The sequence below is a fragment of the Mauremys reevesii genome, linkage group 4, assembly GCF_016161935.1.
Source record: "Mauremys reevesii isolate NIE-2019 linkage group 4, ASM1616193v1, whole genome shotgun sequence".
In the NCBI taxonomy this organism is placed as follows: Eukaryota; Metazoa; Chordata; order Testudines; family Geoemydidae; genus Mauremys; species Mauremys reevesii.
In genome coordinates this window covers 117,476,788-117,488,979 of record NC_052626.1, presented here as the reverse complement: position 1 = coordinate 117,488,979, position 12,192 = coordinate 117,476,788, and the positions used below count along the sequence as shown (strand labels likewise).

General features: G+C 45.0%; 1 protein-coding gene across 3 annotated transcripts in view; it reads left to right on the top strand.

The window, feature by feature from the left end:
* Positions 1–12,192, top strand: part of LOC120403580 (acyl-CoA 6-desaturase-like) — a 40,358-nt gene that overhangs the window by 6,174 nt on the left and 21,992 nt on the right. The window contains exons 2-4 of one of the 3 annotated variants that reach the window (XM_039534834.1): positions 9,503–9,613; positions 11,153–11,350; positions 11,756–11,857. In XM_039534834.1, coding sequence (XP_039390768.1) covers positions 9,503–9,613; positions 11,153–11,350; positions 11,756–11,857 — 411 coding nt within the window. The remainder of the gene's footprint in view (positions 1–9,502; positions 9,614–11,152; positions 11,351–11,755; positions 11,858–12,192) is intronic. The other 2 variants (XM_039534835.1, XM_039534836.1) reach the window with 2 other exon arrangements.

Genomic DNA, 12,192 nt, shown 5'->3' with positions numbered 1-12,192 from the left:
GAACCTTTGCTCTGAGTGGCTGATTCTCCATGACCTGGCAGCAAGAGTCCTTGGACATTCACCCCCAAACATTAATTCTGGTTACCATCATCCTCCCATACTTCCCTTTTGGGTCATCTTCTGGAGGTGATGTCAGTCCCACAACAGGAGTGAGGAGGAAGGAGTCTAGTGACTTGCATTAACATTTTGAGGGAATACCCATGGAGGCTTGTTGTCAGATCAGGGTAAGGATGGACCAGTGGTTAGGGCACTAGCTCAGGGCTGGAAGAGCTGGTTTTAAGTCCCTGTTCTGCCACAGACTTCCTGTGTGACCTTGGGCAGGTCACTTGGCTCCCTATATCTCAAGCTCCCATCTGTAAAATAGAAATAATAGCACTTCCCTACTTCACAGGGACGTTGTGAGCATAAATACAGCAGAGATTGTGAGGTGCTCAGATACTACAGCAATGGAGGCTATCTACGTATACAGACGCTCCCCGACTTACGCAAGCATTCCATTCTGGAATGCCTTGCTTAACTCGAATTTTGGATAAGTCGGAAACGTATACCCGACAATTATGCAAAAAAAACCCAACTCCTCCCCCCCATTTCTAGCTTTGGAACTTTTTCCGTAAGTGCGGATTTGTGTTAGTCGTGTTTGCGTAACCCGGGGGGGCGTCTGTATAGGGTACATAGATAGAACTAATGACTCAGGACAAAGTTTGCTTGGTCTGGGTCAGAGGACCAAACAGAAAGAGTTCCAAACTGTACCCAATGGAAGCTTGTGCTGAAGGCCTTGTTGACATTGGGGATTTATCCCAGTTTCAGCCATTGGTGTAGCTGTATCGGGGCTAACCCTTAGTGTCCACAAGGCAAACAACGATGATGGGAACCAGTGGGTCTCACCTCTGCTTGAAATGTGCCTATGCAAATCATGGCTTTCCTTGCCCACACTGGGGGTTTGCACTGGTGCAGCCAGTGACTGAAATCAGGGCCAATCTCCCAACATAGTAAAGGCACAAACTGAACCTATCTGACTGCAAATCATCCTTTATGGTAACAGGCTTTCTCTTTGATCCTCACTTGCTTATAAAGAGGGATTGTATAGACACTTTGATACACACTAACCCAATAAGAGAAAGGTTTCTCTCTCTCTGGTTGAGGTGGAAAGGGATCAAATTGCTCCCAGAACTAATGGGAAAGTCCTGACTCCCTGAAAAATGGACATTATGTAAATCAGATTTTTTGGGGTTTTTTTGGCTTACTTTATTCATGTTATTAGGCAGCATATTCTGCCTCTTCCCCTCTGTTGAGACTCTGGTATTTTACAGCTTTCCTAATCACTACATTATTCCCATGGACTTTATTTTTCTTTCTCCCCCTCCCCCTGCTGGCTCCCCACCTTCTCCCTGCTCCAGCCCTTGCTTCTCATACAGTGATGCTAATAGCCTCCTCTCTGTGTTTCTTTAGCCCCAACTTAAATGACTCAGATTGACATTCCCCCTTCTTCCTCCTTGCTCATCCACTTCCTCCAGCAAAATTGAGGTGGACAGAGCAGTTTTAGGGCCTGATCCAAAGCCTTTTGGAGTAAACTGAAAGACTCTCTGACTCCAACAGGCTTTGGATCAGGCTCTTAGCCCAGTATTTTCAGAAGGGTTCAGCACCCACAATTTAGGACAGATTTTGAAAAGAGCTCATCTCCTTGTGACATTACACCCCATGAGGTTTTATGGAAATATGCTTATGAATGTATATATGACATAACTGGAATATGTTTTATGCTACATATGTCATGTAACATATCTCTGTAAAGGTTATCATCTACTGAATACATTCCTCCTATTTGTATGCATGTATAATTTTTGTACTTGAAGTTAGGAACATTGGCTGTATACTTGCTTGATTTCTAAGTAGCCTTAGTTAAGCATTTGGTCAGCTTCTTGAGAAAGGAATGTGCAAGTTAAGTGCCCAATCAAGAAGCACTTAACGGACAATGGATCTTGGAAGGCTGCAATCCACATAAGAAGTTTACTTGAGGACCTTCAAGGCGGCATGTGAACCATGGCTGCTACCTGTAAGTTCTGAGTCATGCATGGACATGTGACTTGCCATGTGACTCCAAAACTCCATCTTGTAGCTGGGATTCTACACAGGGGGTGGGAGAGGTGTCCACTCACAAGAGAAAGTCTATTTAAACCCCTGGGAGATCCCTCCATTTGGTCTTCAGCTGGCTCAAGAGAGAGCCTCTCCACCCCCAAGGATACCTGAGAGAAACTGGAACAAAGGACAGTAACTACAGGGGGTATGAGTGATTTCTGGGGGATAGCAGTGTGGTTGGCATTGGCCACCTAAACCCAGCATTGTAGAGTTTAATCCTTGAGGGGGGGGGGGGGATCTGGGGTAAGGTGGTCCCCTGCCTAGTGAAGCAGGGGGCTGGACTCAATGACCTTTCAAGGTCCCTTCAGTTTATAGGAGATTTGGTATATCTCAATTATTACCTTTATTACCCACATTAGAAGGAGACTAGTCTGTAAAAGGAGGCTTACTGGAACAGCTCTGAGGGTGAGGTTTTATCTGTATTCGGTTTTCTTACTGTATTAGGCTCAGACTTGCGTGTTTTATTTTATTTTACTTGGTAATCCACTTTGCTCTGTCTGTTACTACTTGGAACCACTTAAATCCTACTTTCTTTATTTAATAAAAATCACTTTTTACTTATTAATAAACCCGGAGTATGTATTAATACCTGGGGGGGGAGGGGGAGCAAACAGCTGTGCATCTCTCTCTTATCAGTGTTATAGAGGGTGAACAATTTATGAGTTTACCCTGTATAAGTTTTAAAAAGGGTAAAATGGATTTATTTGGGGTTTGGACCCCATTGGGAGTTGAGCATCTGAGTGTTAAAGACAGGAACACTTCCTAAGCTGCTTTCAATTACGCCTACAGCTGTTAGGGGACGTGGTTCAGACCTGAGTCTGGGTTTGCAGCAGGGTAGATGGTCTGGCTCAAACCAGGCAGGGCCCTGAAGTCCCAAGCTGCCAGGGCAAGAAAGCAGGGGCAGAAGTGGTCTTGGCAAATCAGTTGGCAGTTCCCAAGGGGGTTTCTGTGATCTAACACATCATACTCCTATACAGGTCAGTTGTGGATAATGAAGCACTTGAAAATCTGGCCCTTAGTGTTTAGACCAATAGGAACATAGGACTGAAAGGGGCCAGCTCTAAATTACAGACCCCAGTCCCCTGCTATCATAGGCAACCCCATCATATAATTCCATTCATTAACATAATAGCTCCAGCTTAAAACTAGTTAAGTTGTTGGCCCCCACTACTCCTCTAGGAAGGCTGGTCCCAAACCTCACTATGGTGATAAGAAACCTAATTTCCAGCCCTTCTCTGCACTTGTTCCAATTTGAATTCATCTTTCTTGAACACAGCTGTTCATAATTATACACAGCATTCTTACCAGTGCCTTGTACAATGGCATTAATGCTTTCCTGTCTCTACTAGAAATATTTTACCTGATACATCCTAGGATGGTATTTGCTTTTTTCAGAGCAACATCACATTGGTGGCTCATAACCATCTTGTGATCAACTGATACTTCCAGATCTTTTCCCTCCTCTATCATTTCCAATTGATGAGGCCCCAGTCTACAGCAGAAATTCTTATCAGTCCCTAAGTGCATGACCTTACACTTCTATGCTATTAAATTTCATCCCATTCCTCGAGATCATCCATTTTCCCCCGTATGATATTCCAATCCTCCTCTTCATTGACAATGACTCCCAATTTTGTCTTCTTTATTGAGAACTGAGGCAAAGTATTAATTTACTGGGGATATATCTAGATTATCTTTAATATCTATCCCATTCTCACTGCACAGCAGCCCCACTTCTTTTCTTGTTCTCTTTTTAGTTATACTGCTAATGAACCTTTTAGTGTTTGTTTTAATTTCTTTGACAAGGTCCAACTCAGCTTGACTTTTGGCAATTCTCACTTCTCCTCACACTTTCTGACCTCCATGATGCAGCTTTTTTAGCTGATTAATCACTTCTTCTATTCCTTGTAGGCTCTTTGTTTACTCATCTCCTTTATGATGTGGTTGTTCATCCAGCTAAATCTGGAGCACTTCCCTACAAGTTTTTCCCCCTTGCTTGGGATGCAAATTCCAGCCAGTTTTTGCATTGTTGAATTAAAGAAATTCCAAGCCCTCTCCACATTTAAGTCCCTGAGCTGTTTGGTCCACCTGACTTCACTAATTAGTTCCCTTAATTTCTCAGAGACTGCCCTTTTGAAGTAAAAAAAACATAGCAGCCAACCTGTTTGGATTATCCTTCCATTGAATTTAAACCGAGTCAACTTGTGATCACTCGATCCAAGGTTTTTTCCTATGACCAGCTCTTCTATAATGTCCCCACTACTTACCAAAACCAAGTCTAAAATAGCATCAACTCTTGTGGGCTCAGTGACGGTTTGGTGACGAAATCTGTCAGCTACCACATCCAGGAGGAACTGGGCCTTACCATTATTGGTAACATTTTTCTCCAATCTATATCTGGGAAGTTAAAGTCTCTCAAAATGGCACAATTTCCAGTAGTATTTAGTGATACTCTCTAATAATATTTAAGTGTTCTCTATTCATATCCAAATCCAACCCTGGGGGTCTGTATCTAACCCCTGACAGTACCCCAGTAGAACCCCTTTTGCAATCCTTCCTAACAAACTGTGTTATCACTTCTTGTGTCTTTACAGTACTCCCTTCTTTCCTCTCTCATGTCTTCAAATCCCCATCTGAACTCCACCATCATCTCTAGGTGGATCTCTAGCACTTGGATCTTTTCTGCCATGAGCTCTATCTGGTGGCATGTCATATGTAAATAGCTTTCATCAGGTACCCATTCAAAGATATTATACAACCCGCAGCTTCTGCATCCAGTCTTTGTCTCCAGTTCTCCTCAGGACACCTCTAGGGCCGCCTCCATAGCCATCATTGTCTTTTCTTTCTAGTCCCTTGCCTTAAAGAAGAAAGGATGAAAATCCCCTGAACTCCCTCCTACAGACTCCCAAGTTTTCTGTACTCTGTTTGCTAGGCCCTTCTCAATAGATGGACTTAACACTCCTACGTTCTATTCCAGGCTTGGAGACCTTGGCCAATACCTTGTCTCCTTTGAAAATCTTAACCTTATTTCCTTGGGTGACACAGTGACCACATTAGCCAGTCTCAGTGTGTGAATAGTGAAAATCCACATGCTGGCAATGAGCTAGGTCACTAGGTAATGGACAATGTCAGGCAAAAGAAAACAAAGGCTGAGTCCCCTTGTGATCTCTCAAGCAAAGGGAAATACCATAGATAAGGAATTTGGCAGTTTAAACAAATAAGCAGGTTTCTGGTGGTGGCTCTTGTGACAGCAGATCTCAGTACCATGTGGACCTGTTGAAATTCACTGGGTGGAAGTTCTGTGAAGATTCTGGAGTGAATCCCAGAATTTTGCCGTAAAAGAAATGACTCAGCTAGAGGGAGAGATCCTTGCTTTTGAGAAACTACCCACCCCACTGCCACTTTTGGCCACATTCTGGCCAGATCCTGTGGTTGGAGGGGTGTGTAAAACTAAAGTGCCGGTCAGAATCCCATCAGGAGTATAGTCCCTTTTCCCTGCCAACACTTGTGGGAGCTAGGTACCTAAAACTGAGCAGGAAAGGGTTGGATGGAGGAAGAGTCAAGGTTTTGCCACCAATGGAACTGGCAAAGCACAGAGAGGAACATTTGTTACACACATGCAGTGTTCACTGACGGGTGAGCCACATGCAGAATTCTGGCTGACACAGCAACTTGGCCTCTGCATCCCATCCAGGGTCTCAAGGGCCTGGTCTACACTACACTAGGAGGCACCTTATATCGATTTTAATGGCTCTTTATTAACATATCGGATTAGGGTTAGTGTATTGGCCTCCGGAGCTATCCCACAGTGCACCAGTGACCGCTCTGGACCGCAATCTGAACTCGGATGCAGTGGTCAGGTAAACAGGAAAAGCCCCGAACTTTTGAATATTTCCTGTTTGCCCAGCGTGAGCTCCGATCAGCACGGGTGGCGATGCAGTCGAAATCAAACTAAAAAGAGCTCGCATGGACCATGCGGATGTGATCGCTGTAAGGGCAGGCAAATCCGTTCTATCAGCGCTCCGTTACAGAAGATGAAATTCAGAATCCTTTTTAAAAATCTCCAGACAGACGCCATAGCAGGGACTCAGCGCACTGCAGCGTGACAAAACGGAAAGCCAAAGAATCAAATGGATGCTCATGGACTGGAGGACTCAAGCTATCCCACAGTTCCTGCAGCCTCCGAAAATTATTTGCATTCTTGGCTGAGCTCCAAATGCTTCTAGGGTCAAACACAGTGACCGCGGGTCCGGGCATAGCTTGGCCATCTACTCACGCGAAAGGTAAAACAATCCTCTGACTCTTTTACATGTCACCCTATCTTTACTGAATGCTGCAGATAGACGCGATAGTGCAGCACTCAACACCAACATCCTTGCTCCCGTACAATATGATGGAAATCCATCCTCATCATCAGCTGATCGTGCAAAAAGCTAGAAATCCATCCTCATGATCAGCCTCAGCTGATGGTACAAAAGGACTGGTAACCGTCCTCGTCATCAGCCTATTGGCCCTAATTTTTTCTGGTGGATGGATGGTGCAATATGGCTGGTAACCATCCTCATCATAGCAACAGGGGCTGAGCTCCATCAGCCCCCACCCTTCATGTGTAAAGAAAAGATTCAGTTGCCCCTGGACTAGCAGTGGGATGCTGGGCTTCTCTCCTACACACTGCTTAATGTCCTGTCTGGACTATCATAGCAGCTGGAGGCTGCCTTCCACTCATTTCTCACTAACAAGTCAGTGTGTCTTATTCCTGCATTCTTTATTAATTCATCACACAAGTGGGGACAATGAGCCAAGAAAGGCTGGGGAAGAACGGAATCAACAGGTGGGGTTGTTACAGGAGCACCCCTGTGAATAGCATACAGATAATTTCTGCAGGCTCTGACACAGAGCAGCTGTGCTCTCTGGTTCTATGATACGGTGGTTCTCTAGCACACTTGCCTATATTAGGCAGCACTGATTCTATTTTTAGATACATTGACTCAGGAGTCATTCTGGCTGATCGGCCAGGGCACTTATGACAGCAGCTAATGGTACAAAACGATGGAAGGTGCAATATGGCTAGTAACCAATCTTTGGCTGATTGGCCAGGGGCACTAGCAGCAAATGGTACAAAGGACTGGTAGCCATGATCATCCTCAGTTCCAATTTATGGAAGGGTTTGGATGGTGCAATATGGCTAGTAACCATCTCTGCTGTCATGCAAAAGCAAAAGCATGGTTCTGTGTAGCTGCTGAATCGCCTCTGTGAGCGGCATCTAGTACACGCAAAACAAGCTCCATGATTGCCATGCTATGGCATCTGCCAGGGCAATCCAGGGAAAAAGCGCGAAATGCTTGTCTGCTGTTGCTTTCCCAGACGAAGGAGTGACTGGCGACATTTACCCAGAACCACACAATGATTTTTGCCCCATCAGGCACTGGGATATCAACCCGGAAGTTCCAAGGGGCTGGGGAGGCTGCGGTAACTATGGGATAGCTATGGAATAGATACCCACAGTGCAACGCTCCAGAAATCGACGCTAGCCACGGACCATGGACGCACACCACCGATTTAATGTGCTTAGTATGGCCGCGCTCCACCCGATTTTATAAAATCTGTTTTACAAAACCGGTTTATGCAAATTCGGAATAATCCCGTAGTGTAGACGTACCCAAGGTAGCAGAGCCAGAACCTTGCACATTGTAAGGAGGGAACTATCCAACACCTTGAAAACTCTGAAAACCTCTCTGACAAATGGATTTATCATTTTCCCCTCCACTGTGTGGGAGCTGGCATGTTCTGGGTGCATAAGTGGGGGGTCAATTTTATGAATTTGCTGGGGTCCCAGTCAGATTTTAAAGCTGAAATCTAACCATCAGATTTGCCAGTTGGATAAATATTATAATATTCAGTATCTGAACAGAATTTGATTTGGATAACCCTTTTTTATTGCATCCAGGGAGCGTTCGCTTACTAATGTTAACACAAGGTTTTTCTCAGGTCAGCTTTTACCTTGCACAGTATTTCTGAGACCAGGCTGCTTAGGGCTTGTCTACACAGAGACTTAGGGTAAGTCTACACTACCCACCGGATTGGCGGGCAGCGGTCGATCCAGCAGGGGTGGATTTATCACATCTAGTCTAGTCTAGTCTAGTCTAGTCTAGAAGCCAGAGTGTAAATCTGTAGCACACTAGCTTGCCATGCACTAACTGGCTAGGTGGACCCTGCTACTGTGCATTAAAGGTTCCATACTGTACTTTGACATACTGCTGTTTCAGTACTATGGATGTTTTAGGGTATGTCTACACTGGGAGCGAGTCTCCCAGGCCAGATCCACACACTTGTGTTAGTGGGACTCAAACTAGCGCATTAAAAATAACTGTGTAGACAGTGCTTTGATGTTGCACCTTGGGCTGGAGCTCAGGCCTGGGCATTCAAGCTTTCAAGCCTGGAGTTGCAATTCCCCCCTTTTAAGCATTTTCATTGAACATTTTAGAGCTATACACAGGCTTTCAATATTCTTTTTCCTCTGGAATTCATATCACTTTTAGAATTACAGAAGGCTGTTGGTGTGCAGAGAGCACTGCCTATCACGGTGCCCAATATTGTCTCCTTGCTTACTTGTACTCCTCCATTTGTCTATATGCATCTGTTTTCACTTTCTCACACTTTGATTGAAAATTCCTTGGGGCAGGGATTGTCCTTTTGTTCTGGTGTTTATATTGTGCAATGGGGTCCTACTTTATTATTTTTTGAATTGTTGGTAATGCAAATAATAATACTAACTTAGAAAGAAAACCCAAAAAATCTTTAATCATTCCTCTAAATTTAGTGGACATCATCCATACATTCTTTGATTATATTTAATATCTTTCTTTTCAGATCCTTTAGAGACATTATACTGAAAGAATGAGACTGATCATCTGCATATTGAGAGATGTTTTTCTGATACATAAGGCAGACAAATTCACAGCTTCTAATTGGGGTGAAAGATATATTGGACTTCTTTTTGCCTAGGTGCTTAACTCCATTGAAATGAATGGGAATTAGGCACCTAGGAGCTTATGAAAATCGCTCTAGGTACCTATCTGCATCTTTAGGCACCTAAATACCTTTAAAACTCTGGTCCTGTGTCTACAGATTGCATATTCATTCATCTGCTTCTAGCAGCATCTGCTAGAACCAGGAACACTGCACTGAAAGAGTTGCGTACTGTGGGTACTGACAGTGAACTGACACCAGAATTGGGGAAACTGCTGGGTAATGTGGGGGAAACCCTGAGGAGAAGTCATTACTGGGAACAAACAGGAAACGACCAGTGTGCAGTGAGCAATCACTTTTATTGAATCCCATCTGTCTGCCTGTGTTTCCAATCCAGGATGCTTTCTGGGCCTTTCACCTCAACCCCAGCTTTGTGCAGAAGTTTCTCAAGCCATTACTGATTGGAGAGCTCGCCCCAGGGGAACCTAGCCAGGACCGAGGCAAAAACGTGAGTAGCTGCAAACCCCTCTCTGTGGGCTCTGTTTCTGGAGAAGAGTCTACAGACTGATCATGCCGCAATTTATCTACAAAGCTGCCCTCCAGGTCCTGTGTGCAAAGCCACTACATATAATCCACAAGCCTTCTTCACTATAGAAAGCTCTAGCAAGTACAGGAAACTGCAGGGAAAGACACCCACAGTCAGACAGCTCTGTGAGGCCATGTGGATGTCCCAGTATTGACTGGTGCAGGGACAGGCAACACTTAGGTCAACTTCTCCTGACCTGCAGCACCCCCTGCTATTTCCCTCCTGCAGGCTTTCAACAGCTCTGCCTGTGCCGTTCAGGCCTGATCTGTGACAACTAAAGAAGAGCCTAGTTCAAACTCGCTGATTTGAACACTTGCAAACTTTGGATAAATATGGATCAAGATCTGGATCCAGTCTTTGTGGCTGGAGTTCATCTCTAGTCAACAACCCTGTTGATCAAATTTTCATGACCTGGATCTGCCCATCGTTCGATATTGCATGTCAGTTTTGTGCTATGGACAAAAGGCCATGAGGCCATCAAAACGAGACTGCTTGTCATCTAAAGCAGATTTGAACTCTCTTCCATCCTCTGCTCCATACCATTGACCATGCAGCCCACTACTCTGGACTTCATATGGGATTATCCTGATTAGCTCTCAGCAATGGAGAAGTCTGTGAAAGTGGCCATGTTTGTGGAGTAAGTGGCAATAACACCAGTGGGTGAGATGAAACAAACTGCTCGCTCTAAGCACTGTGCTTATGAAGCTGTAACACAGCAGGGCCCTTTATCCACCCCACGTCAATGTGTCCAGCTCTATGCAAGTCCCAAATGTTCCATTCATTCATTATTCAGACCCTGTGCACTGCACAACTGGCTCCTAAAGTGAAACCCTTTCTCTTCCTTATTGTTCTTTAGCCTACTGAGTTGATGACATGCCTGTGTCACTGCTATTGTGCATGAATACATTAACCTGCATTACCTCTTGACCTGCTTTCATGAGTGACTGCATGCTAACTGAACACATCCCAAAGAGAATGGAGCTGCCTTGGCACTATACTCTCTCATCAGCAGAGGTTCAGGGTTATGCATAAGTGAAGAGACTGAATTCTCTCTTCCCCAAGAAGAGGGGAGATGTCCCTTTATAGCGTAAATGGAATGAATTACGGAGCACTGAGACTGGATAAATGGAGAGGTGTTGGACCAGCTGGTGTAAATCGCCATAGATATATTGACTTCAGTGGGTCTCGGGTGACTTACACCAGCTGAGGATCTGGATTTTAATTGTAATTCAGAAGGTGGGGTAAGACCCATCAGGGTAGGGACTAGGATCAGGTTCCTGTGGGGGGCAGTGTAGAAATTCTGAAGACTGCATGAGTACAGAGACTAATTTTTCTCCCATTCTGGGGAAGCTGATGGCTCCAAAACAGGCAGGGGTTAGTAGTGTGGAAGCCCAAGTTTGAATGGACACATTCACACATGTAAAGAAGGTGCACCTTAAATCTTGCATTTCCATTTTGCAGCCCCAGCTGGTGGATGATTTCCGGGCCCTGAGAAAGACAGCAGAGGATATGAATTTGTTCAAAGCAGATCCCTTATTTTTCTCCCTTTACCTGGCTCACATCATCATGATGGAAGCTTTGGCTTGGTTACTAGTTTCATACTACGGCACCGGCTGGGTCACAACTTTTATCCTTTCCTGCATCCTTGCAACCTCCCAGGTGAGAAATAGCACGGAGTAACGGGGGGGTAGGTGCTTCCATGACAGGTGACCAGTCGTTCAGAGCACCTCATGCCGGGACTATCACAACACTCACTTTGGAAGAACATTCATGAACCTCATGCACCCCTCAGCCCCCTCACTGCCTTGTTCTTGCTCATAGTGAGCCTAGTCACTGCCTCACACCCAGATGCATTGAGTCCACTGCCTGTCTCAGGTCTCCCTCCCATAGATCCAATATCAATGAAATTAATACAAAACTCTCCCCCTTCAACGCTTTTTCTTTGCATAGGACTGTGCAAATTTCATACAGACACACAAGACTTGCCTTCCACTCTAGGTGTCCTTTCTTACTTACCTTCGATTTCAAGCAGCCCTGTCACCCCTGGTCCTTTTTCCTCTGCAGGCCCAGGCTGGGTGGCTACAGCATGACTTTGGACACCTCTCTGTCTTTAAGAAGTCTAAATGGAACCATATCGTCCACAAGTTTGTCATCGGGCACCTGAAGGTAAAGGTCATTTGCTGGATGCCAGCACACATTGTGCAGAAAGGAAATGATTGCAGCGAAGGAGACTGGAGATCCACTCCATCCCATTTCACAGACTCTAGGTGTAAAAGCCATAAACCCCAGCCTGCCAGTCGGATCTCACCCTTTCAGAGGGAGCAGCAGCAGGGAGGAAGAATTAGTGACATATTCCAGGTGGAGTTCTTGGAGGCTCAGATCGGGGAGCCAGATCCTCAGCTGGTGTAAATCATCATAGCTCCAGTAACACCAATGGAACTATGCTGATTTATGCCAGCTGGGGATCTGGCCCATAAGATTGTTAAAATGAAGCATTATAC